The following is a 25,070-nucleotide window of genomic DNA, read 5'->3' on the forward strand; positions in this document are numbered from 1 at the left end:
TGATTCCAGCCTTGGGTGACTGTCTGTCTGTGTGGAGTTTGCACGTTCTCCCCATGTCTACATGGGTTTCCTTTGGGTGCTCCGGTTTCCTCCCACAGTCCAAAGATGTACAGGTCAGGTGAATTGGTCATGCTAAACTGCCCATAGTGTTAGGTGCATTAGTCAGAGGGAAATGGGTCTGGATGGGTTACTCTTCGGAGGGTTGGTGTGGACTGGTTGGGCCGAAGGGCCTGTTTCCACTCTGTAGGGAATCTAATCTAATCTAAACAGTAATATTGTAGCCCATAACTCACTTTCAGAAACTCCAAGGAGATGGGTCCTATGCGCCAGGTGCTGTTGAAGGAAAGTACTTTAGCTTTGCCACTTGAAGATTTATCTGTAGTTATGGAATGACAGGCCTCTCTGCAATGCCTAAGGAAATTTAGTCCTAGATCAGATACACTCCCACTGAACTCCATTCAGTTCAAATACAATGTGATAGTAATTTGTTGTTGCATTAAGTTCCCCACTCTGTTTGAACACAAAAACATACTGTACATCTCTGCCATATACCTTCTAATGGACAACTAACTTGATTTGCTTTCATACTTGGGCTCACGCTAATACCTGTTTTAATAAGTAGCCACCCTGTTGAGTTTGTTGAAAGGTATGTGGAGTGCCACCATGTGCATTATTGTGTGCAGTGGCATACTGATGCTGTGTTTTAACATCAAATGTGCTCATCTTCAGATAAGCAACAGACTGGAACAGATCTCTCCAGATCAAATAGGAATAGAGAATTTGAAGGCTCCCAGCACCACCTAATAAACAGCTTGTGCAAAGTGCCTGCAAGAAGCTTTGGAAGTAAATTTGTTTCCTAAATTTGTGTCAAACATTAAATATCAGTGAGATCCCATCCCCTCCCTGACCATTCCCCACAAGTTTTGAGAATGTATTTCCCCATTATGTCAACTGTTAGTACCAAGTGCACATAGATGATTCACAAAAAGGAATTTTATTAATATTTCATATTACATCCAGCCCCTAATGCGTCTCACAGTAGGGATAAGGACTGTCTTTCTTTATCCTTGAGTTGTTGCACAGTCTGCTGTGCTACTGAGTCGTGGGATGTGGCTTTGCTTCTGCAATTAGCTAGTATTTATATTTAAATTTTTCACGTATACAGGTGCACACAATGTGTGCATGTTCACACGTTCCTCCTCTTTGATGAGTTAGTGGAGGAGGGGATGAAGATGACTACTTGCTACCCACCCACCCGAGAGGGAGAAGGTAAATTGGAAAGCAGGAAAAACTGAAACACGCTTGAATGCTTAAAGCCAAACAGATTTGGGCTAGAAGCCCTTGCCATCAAACCACTTTATAAAAATGTGGTTGCCACAGATTTTTTTTTTTAAAAACAGGCTAGCAATGAGCCAACTTTAGAGAGGGTGTGTAGCAGTGAAAGATGTCAGAGCTGGAGAATTTTCCTATGTTAGCATCAAGTAGATATCCCTCAATTAGACACAGGGCTAGTTGTTTCTGTATACTCTCAAGAAGGTTTCCAGCCTAACTCTGAGTATGCCTTCAGAAACCAGCTTCTCATGATTGCTGCGAGTCTTTCCTGGTGTTGGAGATCTTCGTAAGATCTGGGTTGCAAAACTCTAGTATCAATAAAAGCCGCAACATCTTGACACGGAATTAATCCAGCTCTGCTTAAAGGCCGAGAATTAAAGTGAATGGCAAGCTAAGTTTTTAGATGTGAAATGATTTGAATAATTTACTGTTATCAAAGAGGCCCACCGTATCTTAATTGTTTTGGCACTGTAGTACTTACCATTTTTATCCTTGCTGACACTATGGTGTACAGTATATTCCTAACTCCTGCAGAGAAGCCATTCACCTCTCCAGTGCACGAAGACAGGGCATGTTTGCGATGATACTCAGATGTCTGTACACAGCTTTGGTTTCCTTACTTAAGGAGGGAGGTATACTTAACTCCACTTTTCTCAGCTTGTCTCCATAAACCTCAACTCCCTTGCCAATCAAAGGGCTAAAGAAGGTTATTCAGAGAAGGTTTGTTTGGCTGATTCCTAGGCTGGAGAGGAATCATTATGAGGAACAATTGAGCCCAGACCCACTGGAGTTCAGCAGAATGCGTGACATTCTTTATTGAAATACACAAGATTCTGAAAACGCTTGACTGTGCAAATGCTGGAAGGATGTGTCGTCCAGTGGGGGAATCTAGAATGAAGAGACAATCTCAAAGTGAGGGGTTTCCTATTTAAGATAGAGTCATACCACATGGAAATCCTCCAGTCCAACTCGTCCACACCGAACATGTTTCCAAACTGGAATAGTTCCATATGCCTGCATTTGGCCCATATCTTACCAAACCTTTCCTATTCATGAACTTATCTAAATATCTTTTTAAATGTTGTGACTGTCCCTGCATAACTGACAGCTCATCCCACACACCAATCACTCTCAATGTAAAAAACAAAGTTGTCCCGCATATCCTTTTTAAATCATCCATGTCTCACTGTAAAACTATGTCCCCCAATTTTGAACTCCCCTATCTTAGGAAGAAGTCAGGAGTGTGGTTCAGGTCAGGCAACATCCGAGGAGCAGGAGAATCAATGTTTCGGGCATAAGTCCTTCACCAGGAATGAGGCTTGTAGACTAGGGGTGCTGAGAGATAAATGGGAGGGGGGGGGGGGGGGAAGGGTAGCTGAGAATGTGATAGGTAGATGAAGGTGGGGAGAAGGTGATAGGTCAAAGAGGAGGGTCAAGCAGATAGTTGGGAAAGGTAATAGACAAGTCAGGAGGGCCGTACCGAGTTGGAGGCTTGGGACCTGGGTAATTTGAGGGGAGGGGAAATGAGGAAACTGTTGAAATCCACATTGATCCCGTATGGTTGCAGGGTCCCATGGCAGGATACGAGGCTGAGTCATTGAATATACCCAAGAGGTATGGGCAACAAATGATGGCCTATCCAGCAATGCCCACATCTCATTATTGAATAGACAAAAAAGTGAAGTTGGACAACTTTTTGATTGACGGGAAGTCGAGGGTTATGGGGACAGGCAGAAAAGTGGAATTAAGGCCACATCAGATCAGCTGTGTTAAACTGGAACAGGCTGGAGGGGCCAAATGGTATACTCCTGCTTGCATTTCCTAGGTTCGTATGACAGAGATTTGGTCTCTCAGGGCTTTGAGGGATATGGGGAAAAGGGATTGAAGCTCAAGATCATTGGATGCAGAGGAGGGGCGGCAATATGAAGAGCTGTCTTCTACTCCTCTTGTTTCCATTCTTATGTTAACATCTAATCTCCAGGAATACCTCTCGCCACTGCAGCATGACCTGGTCACCTCTTCACAACAGGCACTCAACTCTTCGGGTGTGTATTAGTGTTGCTTTCCTCCTGTTATCTTCCCAGAAGTGAAGTTGACTTTTGCCTCTCTTCACAGGAAGGAATCAGAACTTCTGATAAGGAAAGTGAAGCCATCGCATGCCGGTGAATACATGTGTGAGGCTATCAACCAGCAGGGTGAAGACCGGTCTATTAGCAACATTGCGGTAACACCCGGTAAGAGGGTTTACATTGATTCATGTCAGTGGTGGGTGTGTCTATGCTAATTCACAATCACCAGGCTTGTAACTGCTACTTTTGACATTTTCACTTCAACTGGCTGTTTACCCCAAGTTGTCTCAGCATACCAGATGTTCTGTGATAGGGAAAAGTCAATAAGAATGTGACCCCTTTGCAATTGTGTGGAAACAGATAGAAGTGCAGCAAGAGAGAATTTAGATACGGGTTGGCCCAATGCCTAATGTACATGCCAGGGTTTATTCAATAGTAACGGCTTATACAATGCAACCTCTTATGCTGGACGTGAGTTATTAGCATTTCTGTTTAGAACAATGAAAGAACATCAAACAAATCAGATGTTTTATGCTTAACTATCTAATATAAATGAGAGTTAAAAGCCAAGCTGCTTTTAGTTTTGCCTAGTGGTGGAAATGTTTTAATGTTGCATTTTGCAGTGCACTGCAGATTGCAGTGATGGATGCTTTTTCGTCTCACTAATCTTCATGACATATCAGCAAGAAATACGGGAGCAAGGGTCTGCTAAACAGACTTTTTCCAAAGCTAGAAATCAGCAATCAATGTTCCATATAGGAATGAAGTGCCCATCCTGGGATGGTAGGACTTGCCGTATAAAGAGAGACTGAATTTATTCAGACTATTTACTATACTGTATTGTACTGCGTAGTTATACAGAGCTTTGATGAGACCACACCTGGAGTTTTGCGTGCAGTTTTGGTCTCCTTATCTGAGGATGTTCCAGTTTTAGAGGGAGTGCAACAAAGATTCATCTGACAGATTTGTGTGAATGCAAGACTGAGACACGAAGAGAGATTGGATCAGTTAGGACTGCGTCTACTGGAATTAAGGAGAACGAGGGGTTATTTCATAGACACCTGTAAAATTCTAGACCGGGTAAATGCAGGAATGATGTTCCTGATGACCAAATATTCAGAATTGGAGGTCACAGTCTAAAGACACAAGGTAGGCCAATTAGGGCTGAAATCAGGAGAACTTTCTTCAACCAGAGAGTGGGGAGGTGGTGGAATTCTCTGCCACAAAAAGTGGTTGAAGCCAAAACGTTGAATGTCTTCAGGAAGGAGTTAGTTATAATTCATTGGGCAAAAGGGATGAAAGGGTATGGGGAGAAAGCGGGAACAGGGGGCTGAGTTGGATGATCAGCCACAATCATATTGAGTGGTGGAGTAGGTCCAAAGGTCTGAATAGCCTACTCCTGCTCCTACCTTCCATGTTCCTAAAGATGATACAATATATTACAAGTTTTGAGCATTGGTACAAAGTAGATACTGATGAGTTGAGAGGCCATTTTTACCTCCCACTACCAACCAATTTTCTTTATTTTCTGGGAAATGAAAAATCAGCCAATTTGCTATTATCAATTTTTTTATTACCACAAGGAACCAGTTTCTCACTGCTTACATCTGTGTACAAAGTTAAAAATCGCACAACACCAGGTTATAGTCCAACAGGTTTAATTGGAAGCACACTAGCTTTCGGAGCGACACCCCAGTCCAACACCGGCATCTCCAAATCATGACTACATCTGTGTATGTTATCTGTCAGCTACTTTCATTATAATGTCTGGATCCACTATGAGATATTTTCTTTTTAATCAATCTGTCCTGATGTGTATTGTGTACCCGAAGCAGATAGGACTTGAAACCAGGTTTTCTGTTTGTAAAGGATTCATTAACCACTAAGGGAATAACATATCTTTGCACCATACACCAATGCTTGAGCTACAGCAGTGTTTATGCCTAGTTACAAGTAGGGGCAATTGTAATAATTGCTACAATACAGGAACACTGGTAAGCATCAATGAACAAGATTGGTCTTTACAATAATCCTGACAGTGTTGTGGTCACCATCTCTGAGACTGGCCAGATTTTTATTGATTTGAACTTGAGCTCCACGGCGAATGGCTGGTCTAGTTGACATTGCCACTCCCACATCCCCCTGAGCAAATGTTTGCTCCAGTTATCTTGATGGTCCAGTTTAGAAATTTTTAATCAACGTATTCATGCAAGTTATGACATATAAACAAACTGCAGATGCTGTAAATCAGAAACAAAAACTGGAATTGCTGGAAAAGCTCGACAGCTCTGGCAGCATCTGTGGAGAGAAATCAGCGTGAATGTTTCGGGGTTGAGTAACCCTTCCTCAAAACTGCCAGCCCTGCTGAGCTTTTCCAGCAATTTTTGTTTCTGAAGTTATGACGTATGACATATACTTTGAACCTGAATCATCTGGGCTGAAGTAACGGACAATACCGTTGTGCCACAAGAACCGTCTGTGTCCACTTTTATGATGGGAACTGTCTGTTTGCCACAATGTAACAACACTTTTCCTTAGTGCAGCACTACTAACAGCTAGAGGGTACTTTAACACTGTGACACACACTCACAGAATGCTTCCATTATAACGTCAGAACTCACATATAAATATCACAGTTTGCGATAGTGATTAAAATGCAGCTATGATGCAGTCCCTGGTCCAGTTGCCCCTGCGAAAGGAAATGGCATTTTAAAAAAGAGATTGACAGCCAATGCAAGCAGTCCGACGTAACTCAACAGGAGGGGAACAGGAGAATGGACTCTTGCATAGACATACAGAACTGGCAAAGATGAATGACGCTGTATTGTCTTCTTGGTGCTTGCATAGCTTTCCACTCCACAGATATTAATGTAACATCTTTGTGCAAAACTGAACAAGTTCATAATTTCTCAACACAAAGCAAATGACCAGAGACATCATACATACAATTAAACATCCTTAAAGCAAATTGCATTCTCCATTGGCCCTATGCTTTTTTTTAGTATTCATTCATAGAATGTGCATACCTCCGGTTAGCATTTATTGCCCACCCCTAATCGCCCAGAGAGAGTTAAGAGTCAACTACATTGCGATAGGTTTGGAGTCACATGTAGATCAGATCAGATGAGATAAGGGTGGCCAATTTTCCTAAATGAATTAGTGAACCAAATGGGTTATGCCTGACAATTGGTTCATAGTCACCATTAGACTTTTCATTCTTGAACAATTCATCCTATTGAATTCAAACTCTAACATCTACCAAGACAGGGTTTGAACCCAGAACATTATCTGGGTCTCTGGATTAATAGTCCAGTGATAATACTATTAGGACATCGTCTTCCCTCAAAACATCCTGCCATCAAATGGTGTTATCACTGTTGGGCTGGTTCTCATTGTGCTAACTTCCACAAAAGTTAAAAAAAATGGCAGAATGTAACTGCTTGGGTAAACAATAAAGATGAGCACTGACTGGAGGACTACCTTCAGTGAAAGCCATTCAAGTTTTGCTTTTGTGATTTATGATGTTCACCAGACTATTCTTGGAAGAAACGTTTGCTGATGACTCCTCAATGACTTTATTCTCTGTGTAAACACCTTTGTGCTCTTGTGTGGTTAATGTGCACCCTTAGGGCTGGTTAAACGTGTGCATGTTTTAAACATAAAGCCACAGACTTAACTACTGCACTTCTTCAAACCTGGAATTTTCCAGAGGCAGGTATGTCATGTTTTGAGAAAATCATTAGGACTTCTAATGTCACTTCACGATATTGAAGTGAAACTTTGCCAAAAAACAAATGTTTGCTGTGAAATCCCAAGCAGTGAAGCATTTATTTGGTGCTCATATTTTGAAAGCTTTTTTTAAAAATACTCAGATCAGATAACATTTATTGAGGCTGTTAGCAGGTGTTGTGTTTGGCCTGTGTTAGCAAGTCTGAAAGAGGATCTGAATTTAGCGTTTCTAGTTTCACAGCACTAAGTATATGTTGGGTAAGGTTATTGTATCTGTGCTTTTGGCGAATTGAAGCCCTTTGGATAAATCCATTGACGTTTGTTTCCTGTCCTGCAATAATTCAAGCATGAAGTGTGATAGTTGGAAAATGTGGCAGGGCTGACACCTGGAGTCACATCTCCCTCCCTTTGTGAAGTTAAATTGCAATGTCAACACGGGCTTGCAATCTCATTCAAAAACGCTAGGTCATTTAATATTTACAAGTGTGGGAAGTAGAATTCAATGAACATAGCAGGAGAGCTACTAATACCATGAAAGATTTGTTGGAACCCATTCTGTTGCAAAATGTAATTTAGATACTTTGCAGTTGAGAACGCATTTGGGTTTGTTGGATAGCCGTCATTCTGCCTGTTTTGAACATGTGTGAGGTCATTCATGTATGAAATGCAATGCTTTGTGTGTGTTATCTTAATAACCAAATCCCAAAAGTTAAATTGAGGGGAAAAGACTTTCCCAATTTCAAGTGTTAACTCCCATTTTAAAAGGGAACAGAAATCTGGAAGCTTAGATCCTCTTGCTGTGTTCACACACGGGGTGTCGTTTGCACAGAGTCTTTTTTTCTGCTTGATTTTTATTTTGGCAAGAAGTTCCGTTCCTGAAATGTGAGGAACAGAAAGATCTCTGCAGTAACTGGAAACCTCTTCTCGTTATCAGCAAAAGCACAGAGTTTGTGTTGAAGCATGCCTAAGCAATTGAGCAAGAGGAAATCATTTTCTTCCTCTGATCCAGAAATCTGTGACCTGAACTTATAAAGTCTGACAAGCATCCGATAAGCTAAAACACAACATTTTTTTAATTCATGAGCCATATTCCAAAAAAGAGCCTTATTTCATTCTTGTTGACCCTACATGATTTATTTAACTTTGTAAAGTTAGAGTCAGAAGGAGACGGGATGATTTTGAATTTTGCTTGAACACCATGATATGTTGGAATCGTTAGCTGGGCTCCCCAGTGGGATGAGGCAAATGAAAAGTGTGGGGAATGGCACTGTTGATGGAGAGTCAGCAGTTGGTGAGGCCAGTGTCCGCCACTTGATGCTCTAAAATGTAGGTAGAGAATGCCCACTTGGGTAAGATGCTAGTGGGTATTTGGTACCCACTGAGGCAACCCTGTCAGGAAGAGAGATTGATGGTTTGGGGGAGTGTAAAATTCACTATTTTGAATAAAAAACTACAAAAGATGGCAGAGATCTTGATGTCTATGAAGATGAAGCTATCATAGGGAAGCAGTGATATAATGGTAATGTCACTGTACCAGTAATGGTCAGATTTAAGACCTGGTGAAATGGGTTCAAATCCCACCCAAGAAGCTGATAGAGTTTGAGTTTCATTGTTAACTTTAGAATTGAAAGCTAGTCTGAGTTAGTCATGGTGTCTATGAAACCATCTGTAATTGGTGTCACTAATGTCCATATGTTCTTACCCAGAATAATCTCACTTGACTTCTGATCCAAAAGAACATGATTTAGCCTGGCAGGCCACATGGTTCAAGGGCAGGTGGGATGGGTTTAGTTTGGGTATATGGTTGGCTTGGGATGAAAGTCTTGTTTTCATGCTCTATGACTCTGTGACAGTAAAGGCTGGCCTTGCCCTGCGTGCGCATGCGCGCACACACACACCCTCTCTCACTCACTCACTCACTCATCCACTGGAATAATTGTTTAAATTATCAGTCATGAGAACTTTAAATATTATCCCTCAGAGTATTTAGGGCCTCATGTTCTTGCACTCCCCCAACCATTGGTTTAAATGCCAAGGGTTTAATCCTCATCCTGAGCACTAGCCCTCTCCACCATACCCACCCCCTGGCCATTGAAAATGCAGACAGGATGTTATTTTCCACTTGATGCCTGCCCCATTTAGAACATTTGTCAGTTTACTGCAACTCGGAGATTCTCAAGTTAAATACAGCAAAGTTTTCAACAACAGCAGAAGAGGACTTGGAGGTGGATTTCAAGTAAAGCTCTCTTCTATTATTCTACGTGCATTCATCCTGCATAGCTTGCTGCACTCCTTAATAAAGTCATTTTCTCTAATATTTTCATTTTCCTGTTCAGTTGCCATGTCTTGCTGATTAAATCCATAATGCACTCCATTAATAATGTGTGGTAGAGCTCGTTAGAAATCTGCTGTTATAAAATGCTGGTATCTATAAGAATCTGCTGAAACAGATTGTGAACCTCACCCCTGAAGTATAAATTCCACACTTCAATACCTGTATGTGAGCTCCCGGTATTACTGTTTGTGGTTGAGATACATTGTAAATTGCTGCACAGATGTTCAATTTAAAGCCAAATCTTGGGAGATTTTAGAATTGCTATCCTTAAGCAACAGTAAATATTAATAATTTATCCTAAAACACGATTCCTCCTTTCCCACAATCTCTACTCAACTAGGAAGAATGAGATATCTTGGGAACACAAAAAGTACAAAGGCTTGCAAATGATGAAACCAGCATGTGTTTCGATCCCAGTATGGTCTTTTGGTCAACAGTTGTAAATTTTGTAACTAGTTCAGATCATGTTTTAGGAATCAAATAGCAAAGGAGGAGGCCATTTGCCCGTCCTGTCTACTGCCTGTTACTGAATTTGTTCAACTCTTTACTGCACTGTCCTGTAGTTTACCAGCTGCATTGGTGAAAAGACTATGTGCGGATGGCCTATTTCCGTGAACTGGTTGAAGCTAGTGCTTTAAACACAGGACGCTCACAGCTACATAACATCATACAATTAGAACTGATTTACTGGTTTGTCATAAAGGTACCGCCTATCTGTTTGGCTGTGTGACATGAATGTGGGCCCCTTCATTTGTTTTGGATGAGGTGAGGTGGCTAATGGCCAGTAGCAAAATGTAGGAGTGGTCTGGCAATAATCTGAAGCCAACAGATGCATGGGAGAAACTTAAGAAAGCAGTGGTTCTCCTCGAGGGCCCTCCATGTGGTCTGACATGTATGTCACTGACATGTAATGGTGCAGTCAAGTTCAACCAAGAAAACAGAGCAGAATTCTCAGCCCCACAATGCTCAGGATATCACCGAGCCAGACCAAACCCTTCAGGTGTGGCACAAATGGTCACAAACATGACCGACAACAATGTTTTATAAAGAAAATTTATGTTGCTGTTGATATTGTTTGATTAATATGGACGGAAGATTAACATTCGTTTCTCAGAGATTATAGTGTTGATTTTTGTAACACTGAAGTGTTTCAAATCAATGAGTTCCTCTGATGCATAAATGTTTATATTCTCAAGGTGTCCATAGTTTTGTTTCTGACGTGATAGCTCATGTAATGCAGATAACGTCACTAAATGTGGACTTCATAGATTCCCTTCACTTTTGATGACTGTCTTTTGTCTCTGCAATTGCAAGTGGATAGGGTAGGATTACCAGGTGGGCTGTGGGGTTTTCATATTGTCTAAGTGAGCCACAGTTGGAAAGTTTGTCTTAAAGAGTCTCTCCTTTTCTCATTGATGTCCCTTCAAGACTGTTATTTTGTATGATGCACCATACTCTCCACTAAATAGCTATTGGTATATCAAGTAAAATGGATTAAATAAATGAGATGGCCGTTGTGGTTCTGTCCGCCGAGCTGGGAATTTGTGTTGCAGATGTTTCATCCCCTGACTAGGTGACATACTCAGTGCTTGGGAGCCTCCTGTGAAGCGCTTCTGTGATGTTTCCTCCGGCATTTGTAGTGATTTGTATCTGCCGTTTCCGGTTGTCAGTTCCAGCTGTCCGCTGCAGTGGTCGGTATATTGGGTCCAGGTTGATGTGCTTATTGATTGAATCTGTGGATGAGTGCCATGCCTCTAGGAATTCCCTGGCTGTTCTCTGTTTGGCTTGTCCTATAATAGTAGTGTTGTCCCAGTCCGCATCCATGAACACCAACTAGCCACGAAACGACATGACCAGCTATCCTTAGTAGCCACACACTCAGATGACAAGCAACATGAGTTCGACTGGGACAACCCTACTATTATAGGACAAGCTGAACAGAGAACAGCCAGGGAATTCCGAGAGGCATGGCACTCATCCACAGATTCAATCAATAAGCACATCGACCTGGACCCAATATACCGACCACTGCAACGGACAGCTGGAACTGACAATCGGAAGCGGCAGGTACAAGTCACTATAAATGCCAGAGGAAACATCACAGAAGCGCTTCACAGGGGGCTCCCAAGCACTGAGGATGTCACCTAGACAGGGGACGAAACGTCTGCAACACAAATTCCCAGCTCGGCGAACAGAACCACAACAACGAGCACCCGAGCTACAAATCTTCTCCCAAACTTTAAATGAGATGGCCATTAAAAACAAATTCAAATTGAGTCCAAGCCTAGATTTTGAATTTTAAATACTGATGACCTAAATTTGCAACAGAAGTGGGCATTAAAGAATAACTTGCATTTAATAGAGAGCATGATTGCCTCTTTGTGATGCCTTTCAAATTTCTATAAACTCAGTAACTTTGAAGTGGAGCATCTGGTATTTTGTCGGTGAATACAACCCAAGCCTATTAATCACTTCACTTCATCTCTAAGGGTGCAATACATCACAAAAGATGCAGTCATTTCTGAAATCATGTCCTGGCCAATCCTATTCCAGTCTTGATCTAGAACCTCTTCCAGTACCACAGCCTAACTATCCAACTTCTTACAAAGCTCCTTACTATTTACAATTATGCCTTCAGTCTTCTCAGTGCCGTAACATGAATTTCTATTCCTAAATTCCTCCATATCTCCAGTGATCATTATTTTCTTGAAAACAATCTTATTTAGCTCCTACTGGGTTTGGGGTAGAAGTGTGTATTATGAAGGCCGGGGGCCATGCATAATAAATATCATACTTTTAGACTAACTCGCAGTTAAACACTGTGACAGTGTTGCTGACACTAGCTGCATTGCAGTTTGCTTGTGATAAAGGAAGAAATTACGTTCAGCTCTCTGTCATGTTGCTGCGCTTTGCAAATTTGGGACACAAAGGGTAACCTGACACAATAGTGGATGTTTTGGCTGCTCAAATGATCCAGGGCTGCAGTGTGAATCAATATGATTAAATTGTGCAGCTGTATTGAAGATTGAATTAGGGATCACTGAGAGTGATGTCCCCTGCAGGGAGATCTGGTGATTCCATCATGAAACTGCGGTGAATGATCGGTAAAGATCAAGACCCATTTTCAACTCTAACAGCCTCTAAAACACTCCCTTACATCCCCTCCCCAACCCCCACCACTTGCTGTGTTGGTCATACACACTGCGCTGGTCAAATGCCCAGCTTGTTATCCATAGATAGACCATTCAGCTCATCATTGCTTCTTACTCTTTAAAACATGATGTTGAGTTTGTCTCAGTCACCTGCTTCTTCCCCTGCAAATAATTCTTTGTAAGTATTTACTAAGTCCATCTTGAAGTTTATCATTGAATTTTCTGACACCACCCTTTCAAGGCAGTGAATTTTTCTTTAATTCATTCACAGGATGAAAGTGTTGTTGGCTAAGACAGTATTTATTGCTCATCCATAATTGCCCTGAGGACAGTTAAGAGTCAATCACCTCACTGTGGGGTCTGGAGTCACATGTAGTCTAGATCAGGTAAGGATGGCAGCTTCCTTCCCTAAAGGGCTATATTCAACCAGATGGGTTTTCCTGGCCACTGATGATGGCTCCATGTTCATCATTAGGCCCTTAATTCCCTCATCTGCTGTGGCAGGATTCAAACCCAGGTCACAGAGTCATAGAGATGTACAGCATGGAAGCAGACCCTTCGGCCCAACTCATCAATGCTGACCAGATGTCCCAACCCAATCTAGTCCCATTTGCCAGCACTTGGCCCATATCCCTCTGAACCCTTCCTATTCATAACCCATCCAGATGCCTTTTAAATGTTGTAACTGTACCAGCCTCCAGCACTTCCTCTGGCAGTTCATTCCACACACGCACCACCCTCTATGTGAAAAGGTTGCTCCTTGGGTCCCTTTTATATCTTTCCCTTCTCACATTAAACCTACACCCTCTAGTTCTGGACTCTTCTAGGAGAAAGTGAGGACTGCAGATGCTGGAGATCAGAGCTGAAAATGTGTTGCTGGCAAAGCGCAGCAGGTCAGGCAGCATCCAAGGAGCAGGAGAATCGACAATTCAGGCATGAGTCCTTCTTCGGGAGGGGGGTTGTGTGATGTGACCCAGCAGGAGCACTTGGCTAGAAGGGCATCCATTACCCAGCACTGAGGAGCACCGAGGATGTGAAATGCTGTGTAATCGTGTAGTTTTGGAGATAGAGGTGAATGTGATCAGAAGAGTGGTGGTCATGGAAGGACCTTAAATTGTCAACAGGATGGACCTTTGTGAACCTTAAAACCCCTCTTAAACTTCTTTGATTGAAGTCAAAAGGGCAAAACATGCTTCAGATTTTAAAAGGTTATTTAATGTAAATTCTGACAACAGGTCCAGGTGTGTATACACAAAATGAGTAAACCTTAAAGCAAATTCAATATTTAAGGGAAACGTTCTCCCCAGAGATCATTGCTTTGTGAAACAGATTATTATTAAAACCTGCAAATGAATAGCATGTGAACTCCTCAAAAAAAGGAAATGAATCTCTGACTATGAAGAGGATAGAAGATGAAAGATAAATTGTAAATGTGAGATACTGTACACAAGCGGTTTGGCTGCAGTTTCTGTTTTTTTTTGCAAGGAAGTATCACCTATGAATACAGCTCTTCAGGGTTGAAGAATAATTTTGCAGCATAATGTTAGATTGATAATGTGAAATTTTCACTTAAACCTTTGGTATGGAACTTGCGTACTTGATGAAAAAATAAATTTGCTGCCAAAGTTTTTTGTCTGGCATGCATCAGGACAGAGTCGCAAGAATACCAAACATCAAGGGGAATAATCATTTATATTGTGTGGAAATTGGTTTTCAGGCAATTCCATCTCTTGATGAGTACAGGACAAAAGGTTTTGGCAGTGTATCTCTTTTTAACATGAATTTGTACATAGCTTTTAGTTTCCTCAAAGTTCTATTTAAGTTATTAGCCTCCATCAAGAACTTTTGCCCTATGAAAATAGGCTGCAGCACAAGTGGTGCCTGGTCACAGGCGTGTACATGTGCACATCCCTTTCATCTCACATTTGTTCTTATTAATCCTACTTATGAAGACTGGGTGACTGCAGCAAGAGCTTTTGTTTTTTATTCACTTGTGATTGTTGCTGGTTGGCCAGCATTTATTACCCAAACTTAGTTGCCCTTGAGAAGATGGTGGTGAGCTACCTTCTTGAACTGCGGCTCTCCGTGTGCTGTAGGTTGACCCATAATGCCTTAAGGGGGGAATTCCAGGACTTTGACCCAGCGACACCAAAGGAATGGTGATATATTTCCAAGTTAGGATGGTGAGTGGCTTGCATGAAAACTTTCAGGGGGTGGTGTTCCCATGTATCTGCTGCCTTTGTCCTTCGAGATGGAAATGGTCATGGTTTTGAAGGTGCTATCTAAGGATCTTTGGTAAATTTCTGCAGTGCATCTTGTAGATAATATACTGCTACTCCTGAGCGGCGGTGGTGGAGGGATTGGATGTTTGTGCCAGTCAAATGGACAGCTTTGCCCTAGACAGGGTCATGCTTCTTGAGTGTTGGCGGAGCTGCACTCATCCAAGCAAGTGGGGGGCATTCCATCATACTCCAGACTTGGGCCTTGTAGATGGTGGACAGGGTTGGGGAAGTCAGGAGTTAAGTTACTCGCTGCAATATTTGTCGTCATATGTGGTGGGTCCAGCTGAGTTACTGGTCAATGGTAACCCCTCGGATGTTGATAGTGGAGGATTTAGTGATGGTAGCATCATTGAATGTCAAGAGGTGGTGGCTAGACTGTCTCTTATTGGTGATGGTGATAGTCCAGCATTTGTGTGGTACATTTATTTGCAGACAACAGTGTTCTTCAGCAGTGATGTCTAATTACTGGTGTGTAGAATGTGGCTGCAAGCACGTCATGTCCTGCAAACAGCAAGGAATTTTTTTTAAATTGCTCATTGAATAAGGGTGCTTTCTTCAACCTGTTCAGTATGTGTTTTAGGTACAATCACAGTGCTGTTTGGGAGGGAGTTTCAGGATTTTGACACTGTGACAGTGAAGGAATGTGATTTATTTCTGAATCAGGGTGGTGTTTGACTTGAAAGGAAACATGCATTTGCTGACCTAGCTCTTCTAGATGGTTTAAAAAAAAGTCTCAGGTTTGGATCGAAGAACTCTTAGTGAGTTTTACATTTCCCCTGAGAATTGCCACCAACAAAGCAATGTTGAAATGGCATGTCAGTCTAGATTGTTTCTGGCGAGAGTCTTGAACGTACAACCCTCTGTTCCAGAGGCAACGTGAGCAGCAATGAAATTCTGTAACATGGCCTGGGCTAGGCCAATTCCCTAAAATCCCAGTACCTCACCATCCTAAGTTCAATTAGGCCTCCCTCAAATCAGGTCCCCTGAAATAGGGATGGAAGGGGGAGAAAAAGACAGAAGAGGTCAGAAATCAAAAGTGAGAGAAAATTGAGGTTTCACTTTAAAATAATGCTGCCTCATTTTAATTTGTTGTTTTTATTTCCCCGAGTCATTCTGAAATTGATCCAAAACCAATGTACTTTGGAAAAAAAATTGTCAGTGTCTACCTGCCCGATCACATCTGATAAATGGTGACTAGAAGTCGATTAATGAGGCCCCCGCGGTATATATTATAGTCACAATTCATTGTCCATTTAAAGAGTGTCTTGTATTGCTTGTGCTCATTTCAGTTTGTAGAGGGAACAGAATCGCTTGTTTGACTTACAAATGTTAACTCATGCAATGTTTAACTAGCTCTGATCACTGCTCCATTGCACTCAATGGAGAAGATAGTTCTGTCTTTTCTCTGTGTAAAAGAGACAATAAGAGGGTAACCTGATGGAGGTCTTTTTAAATTGATGATATTGCAGAGGTAGAGCAAATATTCCCACTTGCCTGGAAGACCAGAACATGAAGTATAAGATTGTCACCATAAATCTGGTGGATAATTCAGGAGAAACACAGACAGCAGTGGGAATGTGGAATTATTATGATGAATAGCATAGATATATTTAAGGTGAAGCTACTCAATGCATGAGGGGCAAAGGATAAGCTGATAATGATGTGGGGGGTTGGAACCACCTAAATAATTCCAAGGCCAAAGCAGATTCTGTTATGAAATAACTACATTCATTGTGGGGCAACAGTTTGGAATAAAATTCAAGGTAAAATTTGTTCCGATTTCAAAACAGGCCACTTTAAAAGTTAGTAAGGAAACAATAGATAGGTAATCAGTTAGAGAATACTTGCCAAACACTGTTACAAACCTGAACTCCCTCCTAAGGTTTAAGAGAACCACTTTGACCTCTCCGATGTCTTGGTTAGGCCCTATCAAAGAAACCTCAAGCTTTGGTTTGGTATTGTTGGTATTGGGAAGGCACATCAGGTTGGATATTACATGTCTCTGCCATCTGTAATGTCATTGGGGTGTGGGGTGGGTATCCAGCCTTCCAATATACCATCATATGTAAATAAATAACTAAACAGACATCAATCTAGTTTGTTAAAAGCTCAACTGATCCCAATGTTGCTGTCTCCAGGCCATAATACAGCTGCCATGGGGAGTTGAGCAGGAGTGGGCATCCCGGGATTTTAGAGAACTTTTTCAAATGGTAGGAAGGAAAGCATGGAGTGGGGCAAGAACAATCCTTGGAGTGGGGGTACGCTTTTGCACATCAGGGGCACCCCTCTGGAAGATAGTACCCAACCTCTTTCACCTCGCTGTGGCTCTTAAAACACACCCTTCCACACACCTCAACCATCCTCCGTGCCCATTGCCCCTTACTTACTTGGCTCTGGGGATCCACTGGGGCCTTTTGCGTGCATTCCTGGCAGTGCCCATTGCTGGGACCTGGTGCCGCTGGAACCACCACTGAGTGGTGCAAGTCCCACTCTGCATTTGTTCAGTCTGCCCACAACACTTTTTTGACTGTGTAGGCCTGGCTTCATGTCGACTGACCACCCATTTCTCTTTGGGGAAGGTTTGTCCATTAACTCCACTGTACATCTTTGCCTGGTACGTCAGCGCTGAATCTATTCCTGTGTCTGTGTTTGGAGGGAGGCATATTTAGTGATGATTGCATTGATAATGTGACAGGCTGTTTGACTTTGTTTAGCCCCTGGAATCTGCTGTTACTTGCACTAAAGACAACTCATAACAGAAATTGTGACCAATCACATTATGTGGTGCACCTATTGTGGACATCACCTTAGTGTTAGAGTTACTCTCGGTCTTGACCCTCTGACACCAAACTGACCTTCTGAGGCCACAAATCTTTTATTCATTCATAGGATGTGAATATCTCTGGCAAGGCCAATGTTTATTGTCCATTCCTAACTGCCCTCAAATAGTTGATGGTGAACTATCTTCTTGAAGTACTAAGTCTGTATGAAGAATGTACTCCCTCAGTGTAGTTCCAGGCTTTTGATCTAGTTAAGATATCACAATATATATTCCAAGACAGAAGTATCTGTGACTTGGAGGGGAAGATGTTTACTAGATGTTGCCAGGGTTGGAGGGTTTGAGCAATAGGAAGAGGTTGAATAGGCTGGGGCTGTTTTCCCTTTGGTGTCAGAGGCTGAGGGGTGACCATATAGAGGTTTTAAAAAATCATGAGGGGCTTGGATAGGGTAAATACACAAAGCTTTCTCCCTGAAGTGGGGGAGTCTAGAACTGGATGGCAAAAGTTTAAGGTGAGAGGGGAAAGATTTAAAAGGGATCTAAGGGGCAACTTTTTCACTCAGAGGGTGGTGTGTGTATGGAATGAGCTGCCAGAAGAAGTGTGGGAGGCTGATACAATTACAGCATTTAAAAGGCATCTGGATGGGTACATGAATAGGAAGGGTTTAGATGGGTATGGGCCAGTGGAATTAGATTAATTTAGGATATCTGGTCAGCATGGATGAATTGGACCAAAGGGATTGTTTCCATGCTGTACAACTCTATGACTCTATGATTCTATGACTGTTATGTTTGTAAAGGTTGTAATGAAGTTTGGATACAAATGTTTCCCATAGACAGCAAACCGTGTATTGATGAGCAGTTTTTTGGCATAGACACTGCTTGATTGCACTGTTGATAGTACTTTCCATCTCTTTGATAATTGAGATTAGGGATCTGGAGCTGTAACTTGATTTGTTGGATTTGTTTTGCCTTTTGTGAGTAAGCTAAACCTGGGCAATTTTCCATTTTAACTCCAAAGGATAGATTCTTCCAGGGTAAGCTCAAAGATCACTGCAATATGTTGGTCCCTTCCCTATCACCTTTGCTACTGAACAGACAAGAGCAACATTGTAATGGGAACACAGTCATCTCCAAACCTTGCCCAAGTTGCACCCCAAACTGAGCTGGACTTCAGTCACTGTTCCTTCATCCTCACTGGTCAACCCTTCTGGGACTTGCTAAGTGCCAGGACTGTAGCGGTATCTTCACTGCTACAGTTAGGGGAAGGTAGTAAACACTATTTTTCTGATATTGTCCAGATTGCAAGAACCCAAAGTATTTTTTTTTTAGATGCCTAGATAAGGCATTAGGAAGATTGCACATTTTGGCTTCACTATCTGGGAAGTAACCTTAGGGAGCAGATCAGAGCCTGTTCAACTGAAATTCAGATACAGTTCAACCTTGTTCTGTCCCAGGTGGGTCACCTGATCCACCAGATTACCACATAAGTAGAGGAGGTAAGATCTAACCTACTATCTTTAAAACCTTTATTTGATCATCTCTTTGATACCTACTTGGCAAGTTTTCTTTGTATACGTCCTTGTCAAATCAGAAATCCGTTCCCTTTGTAAGCAACGTTCTAGTTTCTGCCTCAGTGCCCGCTTTTTGTCAAGCGGATTGAGTTCTCATAGCCCTCCGGGTGAAAACATTTATTTGAATTTACAGTGATAATTCTGAGTTTTGAACCCTGTATGTTTAAAACACTATAGTTGTGATAACCTATGGTTTTTTTAAAGTATAGTGGCGATGACGTGGGTCCCACAAGATAGTCATCCCGGATGTTGTGAGAGATTGAGAAAAGTGCTTTCTATTACTTCAAAGAGACTGATTGTTATCAGCTCACAGAAAACATGCCGTGACTCGCATTCAATTATCTCCATGCAGCCCAATGACAGAAATGACCACACCGAGTCCTGGATGAAGTTAATGGAATGCAAATCAAAGGCTCTTTCCACTGAACATGAATTCTTTTTTGAAATGTGTCTTTTCTGCCGGTAGGTTTGGTTGTGCAGGTATCTGCTATTTTCTGCTCAACTTTGACAGTTGGATACTCCAAGTATCCTCTATCCAACAGCAGGAATGCACAGACATTTGCACATGATCCGGCCACATGGTTCAGCTTATCTGTGTGGCCATTTGTCCTCCATGCACTTACTGTTCCCAATCCCATGTGATCTTCCTATGTTCATCACCTAGACTTCCTTCTCTCTTCTCACTCCATGTATATCAGGTTATAAATAGGCTGGGCATTTTTTTTTACTGGTTATGTCTCTGAGACTAATTTTGACAGTAAATAAAAATATTGGAGAATACTGGTAAGAAGAAGAAAGGATACTGGCACATTATCATCAGTGGGTGTTATCAATGCCAGATGTCACCTTTTAACAACGTTAAAAATCACACAACACCAGGTAGAATCATAGAATCCCTATAGTGTGGAAACAGGCCCTTCCAACAAGTCCACACTGACCCTCTGAAGTGTAACCCACCCAGACCCATTCCCCTGCCCTGTATTTACCCCTGACTTATGCACCTAACCTACACATCCCTGTACACTAAGGGCAATTTAGCATGGCCAATCCACCTAACCTGCACATCTTTGGAATGTGGGAGGAAACTGCAGCACCCAGAGGAAACCCATGCAGACGCTGGGAGAATGTGCAAACTCCACACAGACAGTCGCCTGAGGTGTTGTGTGATTTTTAACTTTGCCTACCCCAGTTTAACACTGGCACCTCCACATCACTTTTAACAACATCACCTCCTGTGTAACCAACGTTTGACAAGTATCTGAGGAATAACTGAAGGATGTGCAAAAGATTATTTTCAGGGAGTAGGATTAGACTACTGGATTGTTAAATGCTATGGGATGGGGGCAGGGAATTGGGACTAGATTAGGTGCGATATTAAAGCCTTGGGATGAGAGAAGGAGTGGGATTGTTACATAAGGTGGTGGTTCTGAGAGAATTTATTTTGAAACAGTATTAACCTCCACCCAATCTGGTGATACCACAGTGTTTGGTGGAAATGCAGTCTATAATGAGGTCCCGACGGAGATAGACATATCATCTCTGGGTCTTGGTATTCTTTGTGTTTATGCGTAATTAGTCAATATGGCATAGACCAGTTGTGTCATGAAATAACCTACATATTGTTATTAAGACAAGTTCCGATTCTCATTAAGACTGAATTGTAGTTTATCCTCTACCACTGCTAATTAAATTAGGCTCCTAGACTCGGCATGAGAAGGAGAATTGGGGACAGCATTCTAAACAAACTATAAGCAATCAGTGTTTGGCACCACAACATACATTAGGTGGATATGAAGGGCATGGCGAGTGGTTAGAACTGAATTAGATTAGGTGGAGTATGAGTTTGAGGGGTGAAAAAATTTGTGGTGTTAGGTTTGGTGGGTGTTAAAGAGGATGGGGAGTGAGCATGAGACCAAGTGAGAATAGCCACGTGTTCAAAGTGAGCCAAATAATAGTGGGATATGAAAAGATTCGGTAGGATATTCAAGAGTGGACAGGGGAGTGAGATCAGATTAGGTGGCTTGTATAGAAAATTACACCAACCTTGATAGGCTGAATGGTCTCTGTATAAACTGCAATGTTTTTTGCTGAGCACTGGCAGTAGGAGGTTTTCACAGTCTGGTAACTGCCTTACTCACTGGATAGACATTGAAGGAAAGTGAACAGCAGCAAAGGACAAGATGGAACAGAAAAATGTGTAAAGTTTGGTGTTGCAGAAACGGCTTATCTTGCAAGTTGCATCCTACGGAATGGGTCTGTGCTGTGATATTTCATAACCACAGACACAAGACGCCTTTGATTGGATTCACAGATATGAAGCTGCCAACCACCAGGAGGTCTGCTGTCCCAAAAGTCCCATTTCTGTTTGGATAATGCTGTCCTCACATGCTGAGCAAAATGTGCAGCACGTGACATTGACTGATGCCACTGTCACTTTTCTGTTTTGCGTTCCTGTAGTCTGCTGTGATGGATTCTGTGATCAGGGAACTAGGTCCAAGCTGGGCAATAAGGGTACAGATCCCTGACGATCTAATTACATGCGAGAATAACAACATTTAAGAAGTATTTAGACATATACTTGCGATGCTAAGGTATACAAGGCTATGGGCCAAGTGCTAAAAGAGGGATTATAATAGTTAGGTGGTTGTTTGTGACCAGCACAGGCTCTATGGTCTGAAGGGCCTTTTTCTGTGCTGTAGACCTCTATGACTCTAATAAGCCCAAGCAGTTACACCTGCTTCTCCAATGCCAAGTCATTCATGCAGCAAAGTTCCTTGGGTGCTGCTATCCTCCAATAAGTGGCCTAGACAGTGAATGACAGCTGACCCCTCAACCATGAAAACTTAAAGGTCAACAGTGATGTTCAGCCAACTCCCTATCTTGAAATCTCCTCCAACCCCTCTGAGATCTTTCCACTCTCCCAATTTCAACTTCCTTCCTTCTTTTGAAATAAATCACAGCCAGGGTCCCAGGTTCGATTCCAGCCTCGGGCCGACTGTCTGTGTGGAGTTTGCACATTCTCCCTGTGTCTGTGGGGTTTCCTCTAGGTGCTCAGGTTTCCTCCCACAATCCAAAGATGTGCAGAATAGGTGAATTGGCCATGCTAAATTGCCCGTGGTGTTAGGTGCATTAGTCAGAGGGAAATGGGTCTGTGTGGGTTACTGTTTGGAGGTTCAGTCTGGACTGGTTGTGCCGAAGGGCCTGTTTCCACACTGTAGGGAATCTAATCTAATCTAAATGCTGACTGCGCTCTCAATTGTCCAGAGGAGGTTCTGGAATTCCCTCCTTCAGCTTTTTCTGTGCCTCTCCCTCTTATTTTCACTCCTTTAACCTACAGATTTGAACAAGCTTTTGGTCACTTCTCCTTACACTGGGTGGCATGAACAGATTGGGCCAAAAGGCCTGTATCAGTTCTGTAGACTACTATGACTATCACTGTATGAGTAGCTCCATTTGTGATGAGGCATCAGAGATTAACTGAATGTTCCATGATGCACCTTGAGATAGTTTGCTGTGTTAAAAGGGGCTAAATAAATGTGAGCTTTTGTTCGGCATGTTCTAAAAAAATAAAGACATACCTAAAAAGACTTACTTGGTGTTCATGGATAAGACACAACCCCCAAGATGAAAGTTAAAGTTAGGTTCAATACTCCCAAGGGGAGAACTGGCAGCCTTTTTGTTTGCCTGTTGTGGAGAATATCCTTTTTTTTTGATCAGCTACTAATTTATGAACTGGACGAATTAGATGCAGAAAGAATCATGCATCTCTTTCTGTTCTGATTCGCGTGTGAGAGTTGACATGTAGCTCGTGTCACCTTGGCTCAGAGGGTCCTTTGAATGACAGCGTTTGTGTTCTTGGTGATAATGAGAGCCAGCCTTGCTGGCAATGAGAGCGGGCACCCTGCACTAGTGGATGGCTTTTACCCCCTCCAACCCCCACTCTTGTGTGGACCTGATAGTATGTCAGCATTCAATGCCTCCTGCCAGATAAGTGGTGGCCACAGGCAGTGATCAGTCAGGAGCAAAAAGGCAGCAGAAGGCCACTCAATTTGAACTGAATTTCAACTGTGGCTAATTTGCTTCTATTGCGTTCGGGTCTGTCTCGAAGGCTGCAGGCTTTTCTGTTAATAAATGCTATTGCTGAGGGAGCTTTGTGTGCAGGATTAAAAGCTCATTTCTTAATGGACTGGCAAACTTTCTGCAGCCAATAGCTGTATTCAGAGCTGCTTCCCTAAGCAATGCTGCAACATGTTATAGATTTTCATTATAAATAATACATATGGCTCCTCTTAACTATACATTTAAAGAGTGATTTATGCCACATCTTTTCAGTTTGAAAACAGCTGCCAGGAGTAATTGTCTGTGATTAGGATCCTGCTTCATCTTTTATTCAGTGCTGGGAGGGCTACAAAGATGTAAAATTCTCAATGAGTGGGGTATAGAACAGCCCATTAACAAAGGGGTAAAGTTAGTATGGAGTGGGAAGGTAGAACAGTGTTAAGATTTGTTTGAGTGAAGGTATTGTTGCTTGAGAAGTTCTGTTCTGAAGATGAATCATATTGCACTTGAAACGTTCACTCTGTATCTCTCTCCACAGATGCTGCCAGACCTGCTGAGTTTCTCCAGCTTTCTCTGTGTTTGTTTCAGATTTCCACCATTCACAGTATTTTGGTTTTTTTTATTGCTCGGTAGGTTGCATTTGACCTTTGCCCTTGGCTTGTGCACTGTGCATGTTAACACAGCATTCCCACGATGCCCCTGGGGCCAGGTCTTGCTAGGTAGCTGGAATTAAGAAACAGGTCAGCCACTGTGTCATTGAATGATGCCAATTCGAGGGGCTGAATGTTTCGGTCCTTGTTCTCAAAATCCTCAATTTAATTCCCAAATGGTACTGTATAGTAATGAGTTGTTGGTGTTATACTGCTGCAGATAAATGTTGACAGCTGATGCTTTTGGTTTATAATGGTGATTCTTTGTTGGCTTCTTTATTGACACGGATGATGTGGCAGTCCAGATATCTTTACAAGGAAACATCCATGAACAGCTGGAGATGGTCTGCCCTGCTCCCAAACCCCCCCCACCGACATTTTGCCCAATTGGTATGGAATGGGGGCGTAATTGCCGACCCACATCTTTATTGTTACTACCGAGGAGGCAGTATATGCTTTACCTCCAAAGGTGCTGAAGTGAATAGCTTCATTTGGTGAGATTTGGATGCACACGATATATTACAGGAATGATGAACCCTGTCAAAACAATGACAGTTGTCAGCAATATGTAAGGATTCTCTTTGCTGCTCCTTTCAGATTACTCCATCAATTAATTGATTGATTTGTTCATTCATTAACCGATTAAAATGATTTAAGCTGTGCTCATGATAGAATTGGCAAGCAAAACTGTGCTGATGGGCAATTCCCATAAAGTCGCCATCTCATATCTTTAAAAAGGCTGAAGTGATTCTTGAGATGCGGTGGTAGTGTTCCTAACTCTGGGCCAGGAGACAGAGTTTCAAGTCCCACCTACTCCTGAATGGATTGCTTAGAAAATATTTGAAAAGTGCTTAATACCTAAGAATCCAGAAGCCAGGGTTCAATCCCAACATGTCCTTGGAGATGGGTTAAAGTGTGTCTGAACAGATGGATTAAAATCACTGAAACGTAAAGTGATAATGGGAATTCTTGGACTTATTGAAAAATTAGACAAAGCCTATGCTAATAGTCCAGTAAAAGTCAGCAGGAATAAATGCATTTATTGCTGGTAGTCCAGTGAAAGTCAGAGCAGAAATAAATGCATTTAATACAGTTCCCCCGCAGGTCCT

At 42.2% G+C, this 25,070-nt stretch overlaps 1 protein-coding gene across 3 annotated transcripts in view; it reads left to right on the forward strand.

Annotated features, from left to right (window-relative positions):
* Positions 1-25,070, forward strand: part of nrg1 (neuregulin 1) — an 835,600-nt gene that overhangs the window by 667,835 nt on the left and 142,695 nt on the right. For all 3 annotated transcript variants that reach the window (XM_087979983.1, XM_087979981.1, XM_087979982.1), the window contains one exon: positions 3,448-3,566. In XM_087979983.1, the coding sequence (XP_087836109.1) occupies positions 3,448-3,566 (119 nt within the window). The remainder of the gene's footprint in view (positions 1-3,447; positions 3,567-25,070) is intronic.

Source organism: Chiloscyllium plagiosum, unplaced genomic scaffold (genome assembly GCF_037043375.1).
Source record: "Chiloscyllium plagiosum isolate Xiang-an unplaced genomic scaffold, Cpla_swu_hap1 HiC_scaffold_36, whole genome shotgun sequence".
Lineage (NCBI taxonomy): Eukaryota > Metazoa > Chordata > Chondrichthyes > Orectolobiformes > Hemiscylliidae > Chiloscyllium > Chiloscyllium plagiosum.